The sequence below is a fragment of the Moschus berezovskii genome, chromosome 7, assembly GCF_049115385.1.
Source record: "Moschus berezovskii isolate FMDL1 chromosome 7, NW_MosBer_1.0, whole genome shotgun sequence".
In the NCBI taxonomy this organism is placed as follows: Eukaryota; Metazoa; Chordata; class Mammalia; order Artiodactyla; family Moschidae; genus Moschus; species Moschus berezovskii.
Window position 1 is genome coordinate 118,159,842 of NC_142466.1, and position 24,739 is coordinate 118,184,580.

General features: G+C 48.3%; 1 protein-coding gene across 2 annotated transcripts in view; it reads right to left on the reverse strand.

The window, feature by feature from the left end:
* Nucleotides 1–24,739, reverse strand: part of DCDC2C (doublecortin domain containing 2C) — a 62,543-nt gene that overhangs the window by 15,942 nt on the left and 21,862 nt on the right. For both annotated transcript variants that reach the window (XM_088837761.1, XM_088837760.1), the window contains exons 5-10: nt 23,542–23,679; nt 22,345–22,387; nt 17,998–18,124; nt 15,644–15,744; nt 14,099–14,167; nt 7,949–7,990 (exon numbers count right to left, since the gene is read on the reverse strand). In XM_088837761.1, coding sequence (XP_088693887.1) covers nt 7,949–7,990; nt 14,099–14,167; nt 15,644–15,744; nt 17,998–18,124; nt 22,345–22,387; nt 23,542–23,679 — 520 coding nt within the window. The remainder of the gene's footprint in view (nt 1–7,948; nt 7,991–14,098; nt 14,168–15,643; nt 15,745–17,997; nt 18,125–22,344; nt 22,388–23,541; nt 23,680–24,739) is intronic.

Below are 24,739 nucleotides of genomic sequence, written 5' to 3' on the forward strand. Positions count from 1 at the left end.
CAGTGATCAATGCAAAGAAATAGAGGAAAACAACAGAATAGGAAAAACAAGAGATCTCGTCAAGAAAATTAGAGATTCCAAGGGAACATTTCATGCAAAGATGGGCTCGATAAAGGACAGAAATGGTAGGGACCTAACAGAAGCAGAAGATATCAAGAAGAGGTGGCAAGAATACACAGAAGAACTGTACAAAAAGATCTTCACGAGCAAGATAGTCATGATAACGTGATCACTGACCTAGAGCCAGACATCTTGGAATGTGAAGTCAAGTGGGCCTTAGAAAGCATCACTACGAACAAAACTAGTGGTGGTGATGGAATTCCAGTTGAGCTATTTCAAATCTTGAAAGATGATGCTGTGAAAGTGCTGCACTCAATATGCCAGCAAATTTGGAAAACTCAGCAGTGGCCACAGGACTGGAAAAGGTCAGTCTTTATTCCAATCCCAAAGAAAGGCAATGCCAAAGAATGCTCAAACTACCGTACAATTGCACTCATCTCATATGCTAGTAAAGTCATGCTCAAAATTCTCCAAGCCAGGCTTCAGCAATATGTGAACCGTGAACTCCCAGATGTTCAAGCAGGTTTTAGAAAAAGCAGAGGCACCAGAGATCAAATTGCCAACATCCGCTGGATCATGGAGAAAGCAAGAGAGTTCCAGAAAAACATCTATTTCTGCTTCATTGACTATGCCAAAGCCTTTGACTGTGTGGATCACAATAAACTGTGGAACATTCTGAAAGAGATGGGAATACCAGACCACCTGACCTGCCTCTTGAGAAACCTGTATGCAGGTCAGGAAGCAACAGTCAGAACTGGACATGGAACAACAGACTGGTTCCAAATAGGAAAGGGAGTATGTCAAGGCTGTATATCGTCACCCTGCTTATTTAACTTCTATGCAGAGTACATCATGAGGAACGCTGGGCTGGAAGAAGCACAAGCTGGAATCAAGATTGCTGGGAGAAATATCAATAATCTCACATATGCAGATGACACTACCCTTATGGCAGAAAGTGAAGAGGAACTCAAAAGCCTCTTGATGAAAGTGAAAGAGGAGAGTGAAAAGGTTGGCTTGAAGCTCAACATTCAGAAAATGAAGATCATGGCATCTGGTCCCATCACTTCATGGGAAATAGATGGAAAAACAGTGGAAACAGTGTCAGAGTTTATTTTTTTGTGCTCCAAAATCACTGCAGATGCTGATTGCAGCCATGAAATTAAAAGACGCTTACTCCTTGGAAGGAAAGTTATGACCAACCTTGATAATATATTAAAAAGCAGAGACATTACTTTGCCAACAAAGGTCCATCTAGTCAAGGCTATGGTCTTTCCCGTGGTCACATGTGGATGTGAGAGTTGGACTGTGAAGAAAGCTGATCGCCGAAGAATTGATGCTTTTGAACTGTGGTGTTGGAGAAGACTCTTGAGAGTCCCTTGTACCGCAAGGAGACCCAACCAGTCCATTCTAAGGGAGATCGATCCTGGGTGTTCATTGGAAGGACTGATGCTGAGGCTGAAACTGCAATACTTTGGCCACCTCATGCGACGAGTTGACTCACTGGAAAAGACTCTGATGCTGGGAAAAGTTGGGGGCAGGAGGAGAAGGGGTCGACCGAGAATGAGATGGCTGGATGGCATCACCGACTCTGTGGACATGAGTTTGGGTGAACTCAGGGAGTTGGTGATGGATACGGAGGCCTGGTGTGCTGATTCATGGGGTCGCGGAGAGTCGGACACGACTGAGAGACTGAACTGAACTGAAATGAAGTTCTGAATTCACCTGAAAGCATCTTTCCAGAATGTGGTTGGTATAGGCGGCCAATAAAGCTTTCCCAGAAATGAAAATTTTAAATGTTACTTTTTGTGTCCAAAACTTATATGTATGGCCCTGTCTACATTACACAGTTCTAAACCCTAGGTTATTCGGTCCGTTACAAAAACATTGTAGATGGGCCACATACTAATAATTCTCATAATTAAAAGTAAGTCAGGTCCCTAACCATGATTTCTAACATTGGCATGAATTCAACAAAAGTGTTTGGATGGAGCCCACCATATGAAAAGACAGATCAGTTCATCTGTGTCTGTTCTGCTATCAAACATCAATTCAATACCTCCACTTCATTAATGCAGAGCATTTTGCAGAATATATGCCCGCAGCTGGGATGAAGATAAAGCCTTTTTATTCAACAGTGAACATTTCTCTTTCTGCTTGGGTCCATAGGAATCTCCTATGTATAGAGGAATCCAAGCTTTATTTTTCTGAAGCTGTATAATTCTCTAAAACGTTTAGTTCACCAAAGGCCCACTTAGCACTGATGGCTTACACTTAGCCCTTGAAACTCCACTGCTGCTCAGTATTAACCTTGCCTCTTAGGGAGGGAATAAAACACTCAGCTGTAGTGACAAAGTGGTATCAAAATAATACAAGGGAAAAAATGGGAAAGATACTGGGCAGGCAACGAATTTCAAAAATCAATCAAAGAATCGATGTCGCTTTCATTGGTCACAAAAACCCTGAGTCAGAGACAACGGGAGAGCAAACACTTCCGGCTTTACTGGCATTTCTGGCAAAGGGGGTTAAAGGAAACCCTCTGCCGACGGCCCGATGAAGCAGACAGTAAGGTAAGTTACAGTTTGGGATTCGGTGTGCATTTCGTGTCAGCAAGCTGCTTCAACGGTGTTTTCATCAGGAGCCGCAGGCAGTGGGAAATGTCCACGTTCTGAGCCCAGCACTTGTTAAGTGTATTCAACCACTTATATGTGATCTATGTCACCTGAGAGAAACCGCTACTTGACTTTTTTTTAAGGTTTTGCTGTCTCACCACTCACTTTACAATTAGGAACATATCAAGTCACTTTTCTGATCTGATCTCGTCTGTGACGAGGTGCACCAATACGCAGCCCAGGTGAAGCAGAGCTACACGCGACATTTCTTTCAATAATCCCTCATCCTAGGAGGGATTGATCCATATTATTTACTGTGGAGTTATAATAACAAGAAAACCCAAGTGCAAAACAGAACACGACTTGTTTTTTAAAAAATAAGCACGCCACATTCATCAATGATAGATCATTTCTGTTCCCTACTGCAACAAAATTACCCACAGTGTTCCATTTTAATTCCAATTTTTTTGTATGACTCCACCCAGAGTCATAACAGTTTGAAGTTTTACATTTTTCAACCACAGGAAAACACTGAAGACTAAAAGCTATGAGAGGACCCGATCTTTCTCATCTCTGATTTTAGTTCTAGGAAGCCCAGGCTTGTTCAGTTAAGAATGTTTTGAACAACACATGCTCCTTGGCGGAGAAGAAGACTGAACAGAAGTCACTGCCCGACAGAGGGAACTGCCACCTCGCAGGAAAAACAGAAGCCGGCACGCGTGAGAGAGCTGTGAAAACCTTGAAAGCACACACACAATAACTTGGGGGTAATCGGGGGAAAAATGACAAGAGTGAAATAGCATGCATAACTGCCAAAAGAAAGTGACCAGAAAGGGTAATTGATGAGTGTCTTGGAAGAGGTACCTCATGAACTGATTAGAGACAAGGCTTTAGGGGAAGAGCGGAAGATCAGGCAAGAAGGGGAAACTTAGAAGTTACACTTCTTCAGGGAAAGGATGGGGGTCTGCCCTCCACTGAAAGGAAGAGAGGATGTGGGGAGGGAAGCTGCCACCAGTGTCCTCCACGAGGCTGACACTGCATGCTCGCAAATGGCACGGCCAGGCCATCTGAAGATACTGCTGCCAATTTTTCTCACCTGGGCACTGCTTCTAGTTCAACACTATTAACAGCACATTCTTGGACAAGAACATTAAACTCTGAAGTTCATTGCACATGCAGAATACAAGCCTTGCCCCTGAAGAGTTTACATTCATTCCAGCCTAGGGCAATAACCTACAGACCAAATGACCCTCAGTGCTGCCTTGTCAAATCAGACACCAGACAGCAGATTCTCAACTTAGGCTTGTGTTCTAAATGTTCCAATTTATAAACATCAAGATTTTAACAGAACAAACAACACCCAAGTGTACATTATTTTTAAGTTTACATATGTCCCAAGGAATAAATTTAAACAGACATGAGCTCTATTTATGTGTTGCTGGCTACTGTTTCTCTCTTGTTTCTCCAATGGGCTAAAGTACAAATTCGTTAGTCAGACAGAATCTGTTATTTTCCATCACGTTGACAGCACTTAATGCTCCAGATGTTTTGAGGTCTGGTCCAGCCTTGCCCTTCACACGCATTTGAAGGGACTTCAACTGGATCTAATCATACACAGTGAAAGTGAAAGTCACTCAGGCGTGTCCAACTCTTTGTGACTCCATGGACTATACAGTGCGTGGGATTCTCCAGGCCGGAATACTGGAGTGGGTAGCCATCCCCTTTTCCAGGGGATCTTCCCAACCCAGGGATCGAAGCGGGGGTCTCCTGCATTGTAGGCAGATTCTCTACCAGCTGAGCTACCAGGGAAGCCGACATACATAACGTCATAAAACATACAAAATGCACCTCTACAAGGTGATAAAACATCTCATAAATCAAAGAATATATGTGTTAAAAATCTTATCTAGGAAGTGTTTCATGACGGATAGCACACTTATTATCAAAGTACACTTGATCTTTGAGGCCTTTGGAAAACTTTTCACAATTATCGTTTTATCTTCTTTCACGCTTTGCACCTGGAACCTGCCACTGTGGCAGCCGGTCTGGATGTCTGTCGGTCATGTGTTCTGATCACGTCCTACGAAGCAGAAATGAAACCAGACCCCCAACCTGCACACCAGGGTGTCCGGGTGTCCTCTGTAGGTGTTCGGTTTCAGTTTTTATCAGCCCACACAGGACGGACCTGAGTAATTTCACATCTACTTAAGGTTTTAAACTTTAGTTTACACTTTTAATGTATTACTGGATAAACTATTCTATCAATTTAGAGTTGACCCTTGGAGGGGGCTCGGGGGGCCAGTCCTGAGGCAGATAAAAATCCGAGCATAACTAACTAGTAGTTGGCCCTCCACACAGGGGGTCCCTCCCTGACCGAGGGTCCACACCCGCAGCTGCAAACAAGCACAGGGCTTGTGCAGTGGGGCCACATTTACTACTGACAGACCCGCATATAAATGGACCCTTGCAGGTCAAGGGTCGACGGTGCTTCCCTAAGACTCTCAGTGTTTCTTTATAATCACAAAAAATATATCCAATGAGAAATCAATACAATATTTATTCCAGTAAAACAGAAGTAAAACTGCTGGAGTGACATTAACTGATCAAAACAAACGACACCCAAGATGATACCCAAGAAGTGAAACTAACGTTGTTCTGGAAGAATTCCATACAAACACCTGATTCGTCTGTCATTTTTGTGGGGGCGCGGTATTCTTTTTATGTAAATGGCAGCTTTGCTCAAAATGTTTGCATTTATTCAAATAAATAAAATCATCATTCTGAAGTAAATTGAAAAAAAAAGTAAATTCTGATAATATCCTCAATACTGATTCATAGTACTTGTTAAAATAATACTTTTCTCTTATCAGCAGAGTCATGGTTCCTTTAATATGCTATATAGAAGAAATGGAAAATAGTCTTAAGAACAAACACAAAAGTGAAAACAGATTCTAAGCAGGAATTCAATGTTTTCACTTTCTTCTTATTTGTATCTGCCAAGGAGATCCAACCAGTCCATTCTAAAGGAGATCAATCCTGGGTGTTCACTGGAAGGACTGATGCTAAAGCTGAAACTCCAGTACTTTGGCCACCTCATGCAACGAGTTGACTCACTGGAAAAGAGTCTGATGCTGGGAGGGATTGGGGGTGGGAGGAGACGGGGACGACAGAGAATGAGATGGCTGGATGGCATCACCGACTCGATGGACACGAGTTTGAGTGAACTCCGGCAGTTGGTGATGGACAGGGAGGCCTGGTGTGCTATGATTCATGGGGTCGCAAAGAGTCGGACACGACTGGGCGACTGAACTGAACTGAACTGAACTGAACAATTCTACAAGAACACTGAACTCTACAGTTTGGTAAAGTATCCTTAATTTTAAAACATGAGAGAGCATAGAAGATTCGATTTAAAAATACAATTAATGCTAACTATGAGTGAGGCATTATACGTGCCTGATGCTGACAAAAACGAAAATATAAAGTCAAATTCCCATTTCAAGGACTTGAAACCTCTGCTAGAAACCACGATGAGACTGGAGAATAACAGTAATAACTGCTGTAATTAACTCTCAACCCACTGTGTAAGGCTTTTTAAGAATAATTCTAATCTCCATACTGACTTCGCAGGTTAGAAATTCCCAGCTTTACAAACAAAGAAGCTGGGTGGGGCTCAGGGAAGTGAAATTGTGTTCACGACACAGTTTATACATGTTCAAGGTCTGCATTCTTCATCCACTGTGTTTGGTTAAACATTCTGATTAAAAAAGCAAGTGACACCTACACCAAATGAACAGTAAATTTCCCAGAGAATCACCAGACACTGAAAGCCAAGTAAGTGGATGTGACTTCAGTTCCGGGGACATCAGGGCAAACACACAATGTGATCTGTTCTGCGCAGGCTGGTCACTGAGGGGTCTTTCCTAAGGACATTCCAAAGGACAGAATGCTGGATAAAACTGAGCACACTGCTTTTAACGAGAGAACTAAGAGAGGGAAAACCCAGTGCCCACTTTCCGACTGGAAAACATGTGCTTTCATTATTTGGCTTCAATACAAATCGCATAAACATCATTTTAAACATAAATGTACTTTTCAAGAACTTTCAAATCCACTGTCACAATTGATTCTTTCGAGGAAAGTAAACCTGTAAATGTACAATAATCGTCGATTGAATGGATGAGGTTCAGAGAGGTAACATTACTTAACAAAGGACACTTGCAAATTAACAGAAGCACTAAAGCTGGAGTCTGGTGCTCTAACTCAGCTGCTTGTAGAAACGTGTTCACACATGGAACTGTAGCTCATGTGCTCCCTCTCCCCGAGGCTGTCAGGACTCCCCTACAATTCGCTATTTCTACTCATATACATAAAAAGCATAGCATCGAGCATATTTTATCCACATATTCACTAATCCCAGAGGTTAATTTGGTGATAAACTACTGAACAACAGACTTGCAGCAGAGGAAACAGACTCTGAAATGTCAAGGGGTCTTCCCAAGGTCACACAGGGTGAGTGATGGATTAGCTGATGTGATGTCAAAGTTCAGGTGGCTTCCAGGGGCTGGTTTTAACTAGGTACCTTCCCAAATATTTGTATTTATGGCCCAAAGTATTACTATTTATGGCTCAGGTATTTTTTTATGGAGTGATGAGGAGACTAAGTGAACTTAAGAATAAGTAAATAAATTCTTATGTACTCAGACAAAAAGCATTATGATCACGTAATCATTTAACAAATAATGAAGAGAACTTGACTCCACCTAGGAGAGGAATGCCATGGAGCCGGACGCACTATCGCCCGCCACGTGGGGCCAGCTGCTCAGCCAGAGCACTGCCTTCCCAGGGGCTGTGAGCCTCGTGGTTTGGGAGCCCGTCCTCCCCTGATGTCCCCAGCCTGTGGACACAGTCATCCTGAGCCTGACAGTGCGGAGCATTCCCGGCTCCCTGGACAACCCAGGGGGCTGTCTGTGGGTGCCTGAAGGCAGATAACTCGGAGGGGGTGCGGGTCTCCTGATACATAACCCTAAAGGAGTCTTCCCTCCCCTGTTTCTTATCTGCTTTTACAGCGGATCCATCCACCTGCTTGAAATGTCCTCACATTTCCTTTCCTCTGAGTTGGTTTTCTGCCTCTAGGGAACAGAGCTATGGTGGATGATGGAGACTCAGATGTTATATTTCTAACAAGCACCTGACAAGGTTTGAGAATCCTTTGATTATCTTGTTAGGTCTGTCTTCAGAACAGGAAACACAAAACTACAGAATCTGTTGATACAAACCTTCCTTTCATTATCTTCATAAAGCTTTTCATCTTCTTTTTCCTATTGTTAAAAAAAATAAATACAGCAATCAACTATCTGCAAGAAGGATATTGTCAAATACATCCTTAGTTTCCCAAAGTCCTCTCACCTTCCTGGTTTGGTCAAATTCTTTCCTGTTATAAATATCACTCAGGTGTTGTCTAAGGCACCCCACTCCAGTGTTCTTGCCTAGAGAATCCCAGGGACGGGGGAGCCTGGTAGGAGGCCGTCTATGGGGTCACACAGAGTAGGACACGACTGAAGTGACTTAGCAGCAGTAGCAGCAGTTGGGTCTAAGCCTTGGCCATCCTGGCCACCACTGCTGGGATCCTCTTTCCCTTCCATTTGGTCAGGCACTACCTCTTCCCCACTCTAAACTCTGCATTTTTGTGTGCACCTTGTTACATATTTTTACACAAAATACAGAATATTATATGCTCAGTTGCACCTTGATTTTCTCACGTAATATAATATTCCGGAGCCCCCACCCTCAGTACACATGTGTCTATCTTATTGTTTTTACAGCTGCAGTGTTTTCCATTGTATGGATAAAGCATAACTTAACCAACCCCACAGGATGAATATCTCATTTGTTTCTATGTCTTATTACTTATGAGTATATCTGTGGGATATTCCTAGCCTTATGGAAATGATGGTTTAAAAACATGTGAAGAGTTAATTTTTATAGGCAGAGCAAAATTCCCTTCCCAAAAGACTGCACCATTTACCTTTGACCCTGTTAAGAAGCATTTCAACCTCCCTGCATCATCCCAGAGCTGGAAACTGTCAACCTGATTTTTAAAATAAACTCACCATTTCTTGTTTGTATTTCTTTAAATAGGAATAACGTGGATATATTTTCTTACATCTTTCATTGATTTGTATTCTTCTCTGTGAATTTCCTGTCTCATTTGCCTTTTTTTAATAGGATTATACTAATGACTTAATGAACTCTTTGTAAATTAAGAACATTTGCCTTGCAAATACTTTCTTCCACATTTTGGCTGACTTTTGACTTTACGGTATTTTCCAAAGAGGATTTAATTTTCACATAGAGAAGGTCAAGGCTTCGGTGACTTCTTAAGACATAGTCTCTGGAGACTCACTGAATATCCGGCTTCATCTTCGTTCTCTCTGTTGGGAATCACCTCGTGGTCCCAGCTCTGCCACAGCCCTGCCTCTAGGCCAGCTACACGATAGGCATCTCCTGTGCTCAAGGTTCTTGATCAGATTCAAGACCAGTTACTCCTGCGTGCCGGGCGACGTGAGAGCTGTTGAGAGTATAGTAAAATAAAGTCTTTCATCACAAAACTTACTCTGTCAGAGGACACAGGAGAATGGCTCACATAACTCTAAGAAGAGCCAACGTGTGATTCAGATGGTGTTAAGAAATACAAACAAACTGGGGGTCACGGAGGAAGAGCTCCTACCTCTGGCTGAAGGATCCAGAAAGCTTAATGAGGACATTGGTTTTAGTAAGGAGCCTTGGAGGACGGAAGAAGCTTGAAATGGCTGTGATGTGGCTGTTGTTCAGTTCATTGTGTTGTGCAGCTACAACTTGTCCAGCTCTTTGTGACTCATGGACCGCAGCACGCCAGGCCTCCCTGTCCTTCACAAACTCCCAGAGCTTGCTCAAACTCATGTCCATCGAGTAGGTGGTACCATCCAACCATCTCATCCTCTGTCGTCCCCTTCTCCTCCTGCCTTCAGTCTTTCCCAGCATTAGGGTCTTTTCCAATGAATTGGCTCTTCGAATCAAGTGGCCAAAAGGCAGTAGAAAGTGCCAGAATAACCTCCATGGAGAGCACCCAAAATATTAACGCCAACCTCTCTCACTCCCCACTCCATGGATACACAAAATTACCCAGGACATTTTTAAACAGATAACCTTTTTGAAGGCAGGAAAAACTTTTAAAAAATCAATTAAAAGGTTGATGACCCATATCTCAGAGTTAGATGTAAAGGCTTAGAGTCCCAGAGGCTGGACAACTCCCAAGCAAACCTGCCTGCAGACCACTCTGAACTCTTCCCAGGGTGCAGAATTCCTGCCAGGCCAGACAGCCCTAGACACATGGTCTGTAACTTCATCTTCACGTTCCTTTGGAAAGGGACTGAATCTTTGCTAAACTTTTATACAATGTTTTACAGACTTAGCAGGCAGCACTCATTAAGAAGTGCTGCTTGCATGTGAAGTGCCTTACAATGGATGCTAAGTCACTTCAGTGTGTCCGACTCTTAGCGACCCCATGGTCTGCAGCTTACCAGGCTCCTCCGTCCGTGGGCTTTTCTAGGCAAGAGTACTGGAGGGGGTTGCCATTGCCTTCTCCTTACAATGGACGGATCCGAACAAATCAGCCACAAGCAGGACTGGAGAGATTGTAACCCGCCTGATCCTGAAAGTTCTCAGGGGCCCAACTTAATTACAAACACATGTCAGGAGCGCAGTTTGAAATAGGTAAAGTGGGAAAGTACACACATCATCTTTATAAATTCACAGAAGAGTTTTCCAAATTAGCTAATTAACATTGATAAGATCCCAACTTTTTCAGAAGGAAAATATTATCAGAGTGTCAGATGTGCGCAAAGCTGTCCTGACTGTAACCAACACATTCAAAGCGCCCTGAGGACGTAGCCGTGCAACAGTGCAGACGCATCTCACATCCCTGAACGCAACGGTACAATGAACTAAGTACACTAAAAGAAACAGTCAAAACAGCAAGTCTCATGCTACATATTAACATGCTTTATCCTAAAATATTTCAACTAAATGAAACCGAAACGCTTGTGACCCAATATCAGAAATATAATATGTATTTCTAAACATTGTTCATCAGTTCAGTTCAGTCGCTCAGTCGTGTCCAACTCTTTGCAACCCCATGGACTGCAGCACGCCAGTCCTCCCTGTCCATCACCAACTCCCAGAGTTTACTCAAATTTATGTCCATCACGTAGGTGATGCCATCCAACCATCTCATCCTCTGTCATCCCCTTCTCCTCCTGCCCTCAATCTTTCCCAGCATCAGGGTCTTTTCCAATGAGTCAGCTCTTCACATCAGGTGGCCAAAGTACTGGAGTTTCAACTTCAGCATCAGTCCTTCCAATGAATATTTAGGACTGATCTCCTTTAGGATGGACTGGTTGGATCTCCTTGCAGTCCAAGGGACTCTCAAGAGTCTTCTCCAACACCACAGTTCAAAAGCATCAATTCTTCGGTGGTCAACTTTCTTTATAGTCCAACTCTCACATCCATCCACGACCATTGGAAAAACCATAGCCTTGACTAGATGGACCTTTGTGGGTAAAGTAATGTCTCTGCTTTTTAATATGCTGCCTAGGTTGGTCATAGCCTTTCTTGTGTTTTGTTCATCACAATATGCTATCCTACAGCTTGGCACGGTCATTACCATTTTATCCCAGGATCACACACTTCGGTTTAAGCAACTGAGTCATAGGCAACGTGAAGCAATCCCACAGAATTTATGAAGCACCTACTGTGTATAAGACACTGTGCTAGACACCATCAAGGATGCATATCAGCCCCTCAGGATTTCACAGTCAGTTTGGGGAGGGTGATCAAGCCAGAAACCACATGTGTAAGAAACCTATATACCCAACATCAAATAAACATCACAAGATCTATTTTTCAAATGAACAGACAAACGCAATGCCAAGAGAAACCCCAGTCCACTGAGAGCAGACAGATCACGCAGCCTCTTGGCCAGGAAGTGTGGAGTATTATTTCTTTTCATTAGCGTTACTAGCTTCTGCGATGCTTATACAACGCTTGCTCTCTTTGTGATCCCATAAGAACATGGGCTAGATTTCAGGGCTGACAACCTTCAACCTCAGAGGCCTTTCACACCGGTGGGGTGTTTTATTATCTCGTGCTGGAGCCGAGACGAGTCGTGTGCACCCAACAGGACTGAAACATCCGGCGGCCTCGAACACAAGTAAGGCAGCACCCAGCCCCACACAGCACCTGTCCTGGAAGCCCGGTGCGAGGAGTGTCCCCTCCAAGGAGCGGGACGCAGCCAGCCCGCTCCCTGGGGAGGAGGAGGAGACCGACTGTAGAGCGTTGGAAACTGGGTTCAGAGCCCAGCACCCTGCTTCCTGACTGCCGGCATGGTGGACTCGCTCACCTCTCTCCATCTCGCTGGGTTTGAGTCTATAAAGCGGGGCTGACGCCACCTGGAAGAGTCACACATGGTTGAGCTGGGATGCGAGTCCCAGCACCGTGCCCACCCCCCGGGCAGAGCTCCATGGAGATGCGTCGGCCCCATCCAGCCCTCCTGCCCGACTTAAGTCATCCTGTTTGGGCAAGAGAAGGAGGCTTGGAGGCTCCTTATCGCCTTCCTGCCCCAAAGCTCGGGTCCTTAGCCCAGATACGTACAAACGAGGGGCTTGTGTTTGCCGTTACTCCCGTGATGTTGCTGGCACTGAGGAGGTCACTTTGATACGTGCTAAGCAACTGTCTCCTGCCTGACGTCAGCTGCTAACACACAAGCTGCCCCCAGAGGCCCGAGGAGATGCACCTACAGAACAAGTCAGTAAGGCCGAGACAAATTCCGACAGCGTGCAGACCTCCGGGTGACGGCATAAACTCAGTGCAGACGAAACACTGATGCTGTGTTCCCATTAAACCATGACATTCTGTTACTCCGCAACTGGATCCTAACAGCACCCTTTCCTCCAGGGCCCCAACGCAAGCAGGGGACCCTTGGCCCCTGGTCACCCAGTGCCCTGGGACCAACGCCCTCCCACCCCAGACACAGCCTTACACTCATCACCAACCGTGAGCATCCTCATAAATACCCCCGAACTGCATTTGAAAGGCTTCCCTAAGTGTTTGGCACAGCATGTCTTTCCCTGAACACTGCCTCCTGGTCAGAAATAGTTAAGACTGTAAGGAAGGAAAAAGGATCATTTGAAAGATTATTCCCTTTAGCTGTCTTTTTCAGATCATAAACTTGCTCAGATTGAAAAACCTGAACCAGCTTCCTGAGGACCCACGTCCTTTCCCACAAACGCCCCTTTCCAAGACATGCAAGAACCAGGGGCGGATTCCAGCTCCAGCACCCCGCAGCCGCCCACCTTGGAGTCACTGCTCCCCCTTCCCACGTGTGGAGCCTGGACACCGCGGGGCAAGTTTCAGAGCAGGAGACAGTCGCCTGCAGGGCCATCACACTGTGGATTGGCTCATATTCTGTCATCAGAACACATTCGGACTCGATACCCCACGTGTGTTACACACCTCCTACCTGGGACCAAGAATTTAAGAAGAAGCCACCTTGAAAAAAAATCTAGGGATAGAATTGTTAAAACAAATTCCCAAAATCTGTTTCTCAGCTCCACGGACTGTACATTTAAAGGGAATTTTGTCTTGAATGATCTCACCGCGCACACACGTCTCTGTTAATCAGCTGGATTGTGGTGATCTTTTCACAATCGATAACGATTGATATATCAAATTGTGCACCTTAAAAATAGACAGTCTTTAGTTGTCAAATATCTCTCGACTAAAAAAGTTAAAATAGAAGGGCATCAGTTTTGTTTTCCCAGTATACACATTTCATACAGATCAGTCACATAATCTCACCACTTACGAAAGGAAGAAACACATCTAAAGCATCTGGACGGGAAAGAGAGAAAACCCAAACCACACAGTGCGTTCTGAGCTAGCTCACGCTGCCATCTACAGAGCCTGTGCCACACGCGACCTCAGCCAAGACTCGTTGCTACACCGCGCTGACAGCCCACAAAACCGACGCCCGGGGTACTCAGAACAGTGGAGCCTCCCACACCTGCTGCCATGGCGCCCCACCCCTTCCTCCTTCTAAAGATGCATCTTGAGAGTTGTTGGGGGAAAAGCTTTTCAGTCTGTGACCGGAAATACAGCAAAGGGCAATTAGGATTAGTGTAGAACCATGAACACCACGCCTGCAATTTCTGATACGGAAGCCACCTGAGGTGACTGCAGCCTGCCCGGAAGACACACACTTCGGTCCAGCAATTCTACCCCGGGGTGCCTTGGCTCTCTGACCCTTGTCCCATCCGATGGGAGCTCTGCCCAGCAAGTCACAAGGGTGAAGAGGGGCTGGGCGGCACAAAACGAACGGAGAATTAACTCACCCTGTTGCCTTCAAAATCAGACGTGTGTCTGTCTGTCTCTTCAGTGTCTTTGATGATCTCAGCCGGTTTCTGGGGAGAAAAGACACCACACGCTGGGTTTAGTCACAGCCAACCTGCATCATGGTCCTTCCAAGCCGCAAAGAGCAGGTGAAGCCCTGTGACCTCCTGACGCTTGTGCGGGCAGAGACGAAAGCCACCCTTTTCCCCACAGAGGTTTCTTCACACCCAGGATGGCATCTGCTCTGCATTTTTACCTTTGGTTGTGCCAACGAATGCCAACCTCTGTAACAAAACTGCTGGGGAAAAATGTTAAGGGACGCTGCAAATGCTCATGGGGAAAAAGGAGAGACTGGTCACTGCAGGCCCTCTGCAGCTCCCAGCATACCCGTGGGGACCACACAGCACGCGCCTCCGGGGCCAAGAGACTGCCTGGCCCTGCTCCCGCCAAGGCCGTGGGCACACTACACTGTGTGGGTACCTTCCTGGTGGTCACGGCTTGTTGGCAAAAGGCAATGAGCTGTTGCAGTTGGTGCCCTGGGGCTCCTCTCCACCCTGGGAAAATTGTGTGTTCTGGGGTCAAAATCAAAGGCTCCCACGGGGGCTCCTGGGGCAGACGAGGGCTTCCCAAAGTCAGCCAGCCAGGAGACTCCAACCCCTGGTGCTCCCACGGCCTCAGAGGCAGAAGGGTGCATGGCCAAGTGCACACTGGCCTTTGAGGCCTCTGCCTGGACACGTTGCATGCCATCGGGGACGGCAGGTCATGTAGCCACGCCTGACTTAAAGTGAGGGGACAAGCGACCCGAATGATGCTAGCACTGAGCCCCGAGGACCCGACAGCTCCTGCCAGCTGACCCTGGACATGCAGCCCCTGGCTTCTGCTCCTGGGCAGGAGCCCAGCCTCGAGGTCAGCCTCTCGGCCAGCTCATCTGCCCCCTCCTCTCCTCCGGGGGCCAGGCGGGGCTTCACCTCCCTCCTCCGTGAAGCCAGGAGGACGGGAACGGTGAGCGAGGGTCCACAGCGCACCAAGCCCTGGACGGGACACTTCCACACGCATGACGTCACTCGGTGCCCAGACCGACTGGCTGGGTGACGTCACCTCACCGCAGGGACAGGAGGCTGAGGCCTGGGAGCAGGAAGCTAGGAGGGGACAGATCCCTGGTTCCCGACCACATGGTCTAAAGACACCATTCATCCCGTCTTTCCACCAGTGATTCCTAGGGGCCTCCTGCCTGCCAGGCCCTCTGCTGGGAACAGGGGCTACACAAGTAAGCACCGCAGACCATCCCATTGGTGTGGAGCTTGCAGCTTCGCGGGGGAAAAGACAGGAACCAACAAAATGACAAGGTGGAGTCTGCAGTCTCAAACCTAGACGACCGGTCAGAGGGTCCTGGTAGCAGGAGAGTCTTGGGGGAAAGATGGGCAGGAAATGTGAGGCGCAGGGTCTGAAGGGTGTTGGCCGCAGGGGCAAAGAGCATTCCAGAGGGGCCAGGGAGAGCTCCGGGGAGGGGCCGGGGACGCGGGCAGGCAGCGGGAGGGGCCACCCACCCTGTCCACAGGCAGCTCCACGCTCACGTCTGGGGCCTCCTTGACTTCCGGGGCTCCTTGGGTCTCCTGGTTAGGAGTCTGGGCTTTAAACACGTCACCATCTGCAGGAAAATAACAGTGTTTTCAAGCTGATGTGCGTTGTACCTTTTCTGACCCAAACCAGAGTTACAGCTCAGCGTTCTCAGAGCCTCCTGTGTCTCTGTCAGGCAGCCTGGTCCAGTGACCGCAGGCCCTGCACACCACCTCCATTTCCCCACTGCCCCGATTCTGCTTTAGCCCAGGAGCTGGGCTTGGTGTCCCTTGACATCTGCATTGTGTCCACAAAGGTCCCGAACCCTGGGAGTCCGGGTCATCCCGGGGTCCCACCGCTCATGGGCTTCAGGCCAGGGACAGATACAGTGAACTTTCGACAAGTGTGTATCTGGCTCATTCAGCCAGAAATAAACACAAAGCAACCGCTGGACATCAATGTCAGATTTTAACAACACGCAGATGTACTCCTTCAAAACATATTCAAGAACTGGGTTTAACTAGGCAGGGTTGAAGCTGTACATTTGAGCCACTCAACTTAATTGGTAGATAAAATCATGTAACTAGCATTACAACTAGATGTATTAAGAGCTTACAAAATCCCAAGATTCTTGAAAAGTTTGTCATCATCCTGATCAAAAGCAACAGGTGACAGCAAAGAGAAAGAAGTGGGCCAGACAGTTCCTTCAACATCCAAGACACAGATGTGGCCGCTGACGGGCTGACGATCCAAAACAGGAGACTGCGGTCGCAGCCCATTCCAGTCCCTGGTCGGGAGTCCTGGACCTCCCCGCCCCCACGGGCCCGTTCTTGCCCTCTCCAGCCCCCGGCCTAGAAGAGCCGCCCCATGCCCTGGGCTGGAGGATGAGGGGCGGAAGAGAAGAGGAGAGGGGCAGGACCCACTGCATCCCAGAGGTTCCTCTAGCTACGCCTTCATAATAACACCCATGGCACTCCTCAAACAAACCCAGAGGGCCCCCGGCAGACACGGAGTGTGCCCAGGTCCCAGGTCCAGCAGGGTGACAGCCGGAGTGTGAGTCCTCCAGAGGGAGGGCATGCAGTGGGCCCGGCCACACGGGCCACACCCACGGGGTATGTCTTCCCAAGAAAGACTTTACTCAGTGGTTAAATTTTCTATTGCCGCTAATATAGTACAGAGTGTCAGGTCATAAAGGTCCAACAGGCTCAGGGACAGCCCCAGAGGGTGGCTCAGGACAGCACGACCTCGGTGCTCACACATCTGCCTGGCCCGCCAGCTCCGCGGCTGGAAGGAACATGCCTGAGCACCCCCGTGCGTCCAGACCGGAGCCCGGTGCACCGCAGGACGATGCTCTGTCCTGGGATGGGGAGCCTGGGGGTGGGGGAACCAGCCAGAGGAAAACGTCAGGGAAACAGCCAACGCTACAGCTTGAAACAAAAGCAGGAAGCTAAGAAGCAGCGAGCAAAGAGAAATCTGGAGTCGTTTTGTGTGGCGCTGAGAGCCGAGGCGGGGACAGATTTAAGAGAAAGTGCTTTCGAGCTCATCAGTGCTGCGGAGGAGGCCAGGGACCCTGCATGCAGCCGCTATCCTCTCTCTCCACAGCCAGCCACGGGGCCAGGGCCTCCTAAGCATCCATCACACCTACAGGGGACACGGCCACAGAAGCACCTTCTGCAGAGCCTGGACCCCCGTCAGAGCCAGTAAGGCAGGAACAGAAGCGCGAATAACACTAGCAACAGCACTGCGAACAGCAGCAGTAACGCTAAGAGCAGCACTAACAGCCGTGGCGGGGTCCCAGCCCCACCATTAATAACGTGAACAGTGGTAGCAATAGCACCCGTGGGAGCAGTTGCCGCAACAGCAGTAAACACAGCGGTGGGACTGGAGGAGTATATTTTAAATCATCTCCTCTAAAATTACTTCTGAAATTCAGTCTTTTAAAAGTCTCTCACACTGCAAACAGTTCAGATGGCTTTTATGCTCACATTTCCCTCAAAAGGTTGACATGCTTGTTGGTTGTTTTCTGTGTCAATGGCCCTTCGGGGAACACATGCCCACCCTGACGTCCAGAGAGACAACAGAATGAGTTCGAAGTCCTGGGTTCATCTTGGGCTTCCTGACAGGAGAAGCCCACTGTCCTCAACCGTGGAAGTTTGTTTTTTAACTCCCCTCACCACAGCCCTACCCGATAACCAATGTATTAGTAAATCGGACAGTTACACTCAGGATTTTAAATCATATCGCTGTCAGTCACATCTCCGCAGGATGAAATTGGTCTGGAAAAGCACGTTCTCAACCTGGCAGCATTCTGAATTCCCAGCAGCCGCACGGAATTCCGCCTTACCTGCCCCACTCTGGATTAAAGCTTCTGCCTCTGGCTTCTTTTTTCCTTCTTTGGCATAAAACACAGACTCCTGTGCTTTGGGTGAAATGTTGTCCTGTTTATGAGTGTCTTTCACCTTGGGATCCTCCTAAGGTACAAACGAAGAATAAAAGGCACGTTAGGATGAATGCATACAGTCCATCTAATCGGCGATTTTGAGAAGAGCCAGGGAAAGTGCACGCTCCTCGGGTGATTTGTGGGCGAGGACCCAGGTACCTCCAAGCGGCCCCCTTCTCGCACCACCTGGACCATGCTGTCGCTACATTTCTTTTCTGAAAGTGGTGAAAATACTCCTCTCCCTCCTCCGAGGAACACCAGGGCAGCACCTCGGCGGGAAGGGAAGCGGTTCTCTTCCCAAATGAAGGGGCCTTGTGCCTGGGAGAGGAGGCCTCCCAGGAGGGCCTGTGTGGGGCAGGGAGCAGGTCTGCAGGGGTTGCTGGGGCTCCAGAGACACTCCTGCCAGCCTCCAGAAAAGGGCTTCAGCAACAACCACCAAACGGTCCCCACTGGACCCTCAGGGCAAGATGGAGCACCTCCAATCAAAAAAAACAATGCCTGGCAGGTGTGTCGGGTTACAACTGAGGGGAACTCAGATTTCTAAAAAAAACAACTATAAACTATAATAACAAAGCATAACCAGATCACAGTGTGAGATGAACTAATTCTGAGCACCATTCCAATTCTACCCCATCTTTACATACAAACAATTTTTTTAGTTCTCCCTTATTCCTTCTTTACTGAAGTATTTGGAAGTGAAGACAGGCAAAACTATATAAATAGACACTTCTCGTGAGTTCTCTATGTCACTCAAGAAAATGTCAAACTAAAAACTACAACCCGCCCCATTTATATACAGCACTATCTGTGTATTACGCAAACTACTAGGGGTTTCTTCCTTGCAGAAATTACAGTGTGAAGATAGTCCTTCAGCCACATATAGGCACCACACAAAATCTCTCTACCTATTTTAGGAGGCTCTCCTGCAAGCTGAAATTGTGCTCATAAGTATAGGAAGCAAGACCTTGGCAGAACTGGTTTTACAAACAGAAAATGGTATATGATGTTTGTGTCTTGGAGGCAGCTGGAGGCTGGGATTTAGAAAACTTGCCTGGTTCTTCCTGGCGTGACTCACAGCTCCTTGTCACAAGCATTTTCCATCTTTGGCCTCTAAGATAAAGACACCATATACTGAGCTTATTATCTCTGAAATAGCACTCAAAGGACAGTGACAAGGAAATATCCTCCGCTGTTACAAGGGCACAAAAGCAGAGACAATGGTGAACAAGCAGCTCAGAGCCGAGCACGGCCATCGAGGGCAGACGCCCGCTCGGAGACGAGCACGGCCATCGAGGGCAGACGCCTGCTCCCAGCACCCCAGGAGCTCCCAGGGAAGTAGGGCGGCAGCTGAAGGCAGGCACACGCCCTATTTACGCTACTGGGTGGTTTCCTGACAACAGAAACAGAAGCCCCTGCAGAACCTCAGGACGGTCACCCGTTCAAGAAACAGGCCTTGACACAGACTTCTAGCTAATCCACCATCCACGCTCCAATCTGGTCTCCATACCATGACATGATCCGTGGACCCTAACTCGACTGCAGACCCAGCCCAGAAAAACAACAAATATTTACACCATTCTCCTTTCAATTTCCTTCATCTTTCTTCCTGTTAAAAATATTTTTGGAAAATAAACCTGAGGCAAACTGAGTTTATTACTCTGTGGTGTTTTGAGAAATAATATTATCTGGTAGAGCTGCCATCAATCAGTCCAGAGAATTCCATGGACTGTACAGGCCAGAACACTGGCGTGGGGAGCCATTCCCTCCTCCAGGGGATCTTCCCAACCAAGGGTTCGAACCCAGATCTCCCACATTACAAGCAGATTCTTTCCCATCTGAGCCACCAGGGAAGGCCATGAATACTGGAGTGGGTAGCCTATCCCTTCTCCAGGGAATCTTCCTGACCCAGGAATTGAACTGGGGTCTCCTGCATTGCAGGCATATTCTTTACCAGATGAGCAACCAGGGAAGCCCCAAAGTGAAAGCATTCGTTGCTCAGTCGTGTCCAACTCTTTGCGCCCCACGGACTGTAGCCCGCCAGGCTCCTCTGTCCATGGGATTCTCCAGGCTAGAATACTGGAGTGGGTTGCCATTTCCTTCTCCAGGGGATCTTCCTGACCGAGAAATCAAACCCGGGTCTCCTACGTTGCAGGCAGATTCTTAACCTACTGAGCTATGAGGGAAGCCCTCCTATTAAAAGGATTTTTGGAAAAGAAGCCTGAGGAACACTGCGCTTACTACTCCGTGGTGTTTTGAGAAGTAATATTTTCCTGCAGAGCTGCCATAACCCGTCCAGCTGTTTTAATGCCACTGTAACGGATCATCCAACACATGAGACACAGCCTCCAAAGGTCACTGGGATGAACGAGACGGGGTCTAATCGACAAACGCAACAACCGATTCAGAGGCAATCCATCCTCAGGGAGAAAACAACACGCCTTCTGGAAAAAGGCACTTCTCTGGATCCCCAGTCAATGTCCTGGTTCCAAAGCGGGTCAAGACCTTCCATCAACAAACCAGTCTCGGCTTTGAGCATTGCTAACATAGAAAATTCGCCAACATTTGAACCCGAGCGTTTCATCCCCAGGCTGCCGGGAGATGACCACAAGCCCTGCATGACTGTCCTGTGACGCTGTGTGGACTGACCTCGTCAGCCTGCAAATATCAGCTCCAGTGCGCTCATCTCACACTGAACTTCACAGTCTAGACCTGGTTATTGAAGTGCGGGTATCAGGTGCCCACACGCACTCACAGTTGGGTTCCAGTGCTTGATCCCGGTTCATTACTATGTGCGCGTGCCGGCTGCCCCGCTTCCCACCAGGCATCATGCTATTCACATGACTCATTTATACCAAATGTGCGTCGCGACACGAGTCCATGTGCCTGTCCCCACCAGACGGAGCGCACCCCAAGGCCAGAATCATGGCTATCATTTCTGTGTTCTTGGAGATGCTCACCCACTCATCCAGCAGTCATTTAACACTCAATGCAATCCTTAGAGAGAGAGAGACAAAAGTAAGATGACCCTTCAGCTCAAGAAGCTACCAAAATAACAACAGAATCAAATCAGAGAAACCTTCACACCAAAAGCCAGACAGCAGGAGAACGAGGTATTCGGGCACATCTCACCTAGGAAGAGACGTGCAAAGCTCCCTATCGACATTCAGCAAAACACACTCAGAAAGTATATTTTTTTTCAGCAGTGAGGCTTTTTCAATGCAGGCTGGTTGGGCAAGGACTGTGGCCATGAAGTCAGTGTGAAGAGGGCCAGTTCAGTGGTGTCATCACTCTGAGCTCCTCTGGAGCAAGTACAGACAGAGTGAGGGCTGGGTCCCAAGGCTAGGCTTGCCCCAGGTGAACGCAAGGTGGTCCCGGGGGTACGGAAGCCAGAGCTCCTTGCAGTGAGGTGACAGACGGTGGCTATGACATCGGAGCTGCAACAGAGGAGAGCAAACCCAAGGACTGGCGGCCTGCTATCAGGAAAGAGTAGACCGATAACTCAAGAGCTCCCAAGGCCAGCCACTTCCAGAGGGTCAGCACTCAAGCAGGCCAGCTGGGAAGGAAGGAAATAGTAGGCATTCAACAGCTTTGATGAATGAATATTCACACAGCAGAGCCACCGTAGCACGGATTTCATAAGCTGGTCTGGAATGCGTGCTCATCGTATGAACAGCCAGGCCTGTCCAGGTCGCCAAGATCTGATCGCCACCTGTCTCCCTTGCCCCATGCTTTGTGTTGCAATAACAAATTGTGTGTTTAGATGAACACATCCAGATGTGCACACACACGCAAACGCACACGCACACACACAGACACTTCCTCCAGCTGTCATGTCTGCCTAAACTCCGCTCCCAGCTCCCTCCAGGCCAAGCCAGGCTCACTTTTGCTCCTCCCACCGGTCCCATGAGACCTGTGAGTCGTTTTCTCTCTGCACTCCCCGTGTTCTGTCATTAATACCTGACGTGCCTCCCAGGCCTGGACTCTGGGCCCCAGGTTCACCCCTGATCTCCTGCTCGCCTCGTCCACAGGAGGGGGCCTGTGCTCAGAAGCTTGTTCAACAGGAGCGGAGCCAGCCTGTCCTCCTGTGTCCTTTTTGATGCCAAAGAACACCAGGGTCTTTTGGAGGAGGAAAGCACCTCACCAGGAGAGCAAAGCCAAGGGCTGGCAGGCTGACTCGGGAAAGAATAGACCAGTGCCCTGCAGCCCCTGGGGGATGCAGCTGCCCTTCATCCCTCGTTACGGAGTACTCACTCTTTTCTTTCTTCGTGAAAGTTTCTCAATGTCTGTGTACTTTCTGGAAAACAAAAGACAATCAAGCTTGAAACGTGGAAAGCTCACCAAAAACATCTGAATAAAAGTGTCGACCGCTGCCTCGGCCTCAGGAGACACTGACCCCCACAACGAAGGAGCTACCTGTCCTAGAGGACACAGCCTCCCAGCAACATCAGCTTCCGTGAGAGAAAGCACCCCCTCCCGGGGTGAGTAGTGGTTGACCCGAGGTTGACCCAAGGGCAGCACATTTATAGGCACCTTCTGCCCTAAAGCCTCTATGTGCTCTCAGGGCAGAGGGGATGGGAACCCTAATATTTGAAAGTTTTTGATGGTTGTTTAATCACGTTTGCAAACGCAGTTTCTTCACACAGCCCTTGCGTGCAGAACAAGCATTCCTGCTCTCCTTGGGCTGGTAGAGAACCCGGGCTCCGGTCACGAGCGTTTACTCAAATGCCCCCAAATTAAGCAGCAGAACTGGGGCCAAAATCCAGCCCCACAGCCGCCACACGCTCTCAGGGGACGGGACCGCAGCCCCCGCCGTCTCATCCTCCTCCCAGCCCCTCCTCCACGACCAAAGACCCACACTCCGGGAGCTCCCTGTTGTCCAGGCCCAGGATCTACTGTAAAATCACAGCTTTGTTCACCAGGAGAGACTGCCCCCCAGCACACACTGCTTTACAGAGGAAAAGCAAGTTGAATTAACTATGTCAGGTGGAGGGCGGGTTACCACGACAGTGGCCTGGGACCACCTCCATCTTGCACATTTAGACTCTTGACCTCTGTGACCCCAGGCACCTAGAGAAAAACAACGCACTTGACACGGGACCTCGCCTCACTGTGACCTTCCCCAACAGGAGAGGTTCCTCCACGCCTAAGATTTTGAAAATCCAAAGCTGCATCACATATAAAATGAGAAGATCAAATTTCAGAAAAACAGCAGATACCAAACAGAGGATGGGATGGTTGGATGGCATCACCGAGTCGACGGACGTGAGTTTGAGCAAGCTCCAGGAGTTGGTGATGGAGGGAGGCCTGGCGCGCTGCAGTCCATGGGGTCGCAGAGAGTCGGGCACGACTGAGCGACTGAACTCCCTGAACCGAACTGGCCACGTGAGGGAGAGGTCCCTGGGAAAGGGCAGGTTTCACCAGGTGGGAAAAGGAACAGAAAGTGCTCACTGTCGGACTTCACTCGGGACCTTCGGGGACTTCCAGTAAGGGAAATTCTTGAAAGCCTCCAGTCCTGCTGCCACATAGAAATGGCTGTCTTGCAAATCCTTGGAGTTGTCCAAAAGATGTCCATTCATTGTAAACAATCTGAGAATAAAGAAAGAGCAATGGGCTGGAGATTTAAGAGCCGCGACGTCAGGGCTGGGGTTGGGGAGAAGGGACGTCCAGTAGAGAACACAACTGCCATGTGGACTACACGGGGAGTAACAGGACCGATGCTCTCTGAGCAAACGTGACCCAAACACACTGAGCCCTGAGGGGGCGGCTCTGCCAGGATTAGGCTTGCTTTCCATTTTTAGATTCTTTAATTAAAGTATATTTTTAATTATGTACAAGTGCTCAAAGGCCCTTGAGAAGAACACTTTAAGCTGTAGGTTGTTGTTCAATTAATTTTAACTAATAACAGCTAAAATGAATTGGCTTATATTGTGTTACAAAACTTGAAAAAAACCTGGCATTTATTAGAAAACAATACGCCTTCTTATAAGCACCGAAAGACTAAAATAAGTCTGCTTTTTATTCTGCACTCTTTCCGGCAAGCATTAATGCACTCATTCACTCGTTTAAGAAACCATTCAGTTCACCGAGTGCTGAGCGTCTGTTAGGCACAAGACAACGAGCTAGGCATGGCCTTGGATAAAAATATGAATAGAAAGTCACTGCTGCCCCAGAGCCAAGAAGCGCACAAAACCTGGAAACACAAGTAGGACCAGAGAAAGGCAAAGTGCCAGCGTTCTGAGGAGAGAGAGACTAGAAGCGACTGTGGGCTTCACCGAGGCGGAGAATGTGCAGAGGCGTTTGAAGGGTGCAGAGGAGTTCCTCATGGGAAGGCGGAAGGAAACCTTTGGGGCAGCAGAAGGGGCCTCTGCAAACAGCCAGGACCCAGGGGGCTGACTGCCGCCATGACACACAGAGGGCCTGAACACTGAATCACGAGCCTGAAATGCTAAGGGGAGGAGTTCATCGCTGACTTAGAGTGAGCGGAGGCTGGAAGAGTGGGGTGAGCACTGTTTGACAGCACTCAGCTGGCCGTGATGGAGGAGAAGCACCTCGCCCTGGGGGAGGAGACGCAGAGCTGGGGTGGAGGCCATGCTTACCAACAACTGCAGCGATCACGGGGGCGGAGACAAGAGAAGGAAGCAGGACG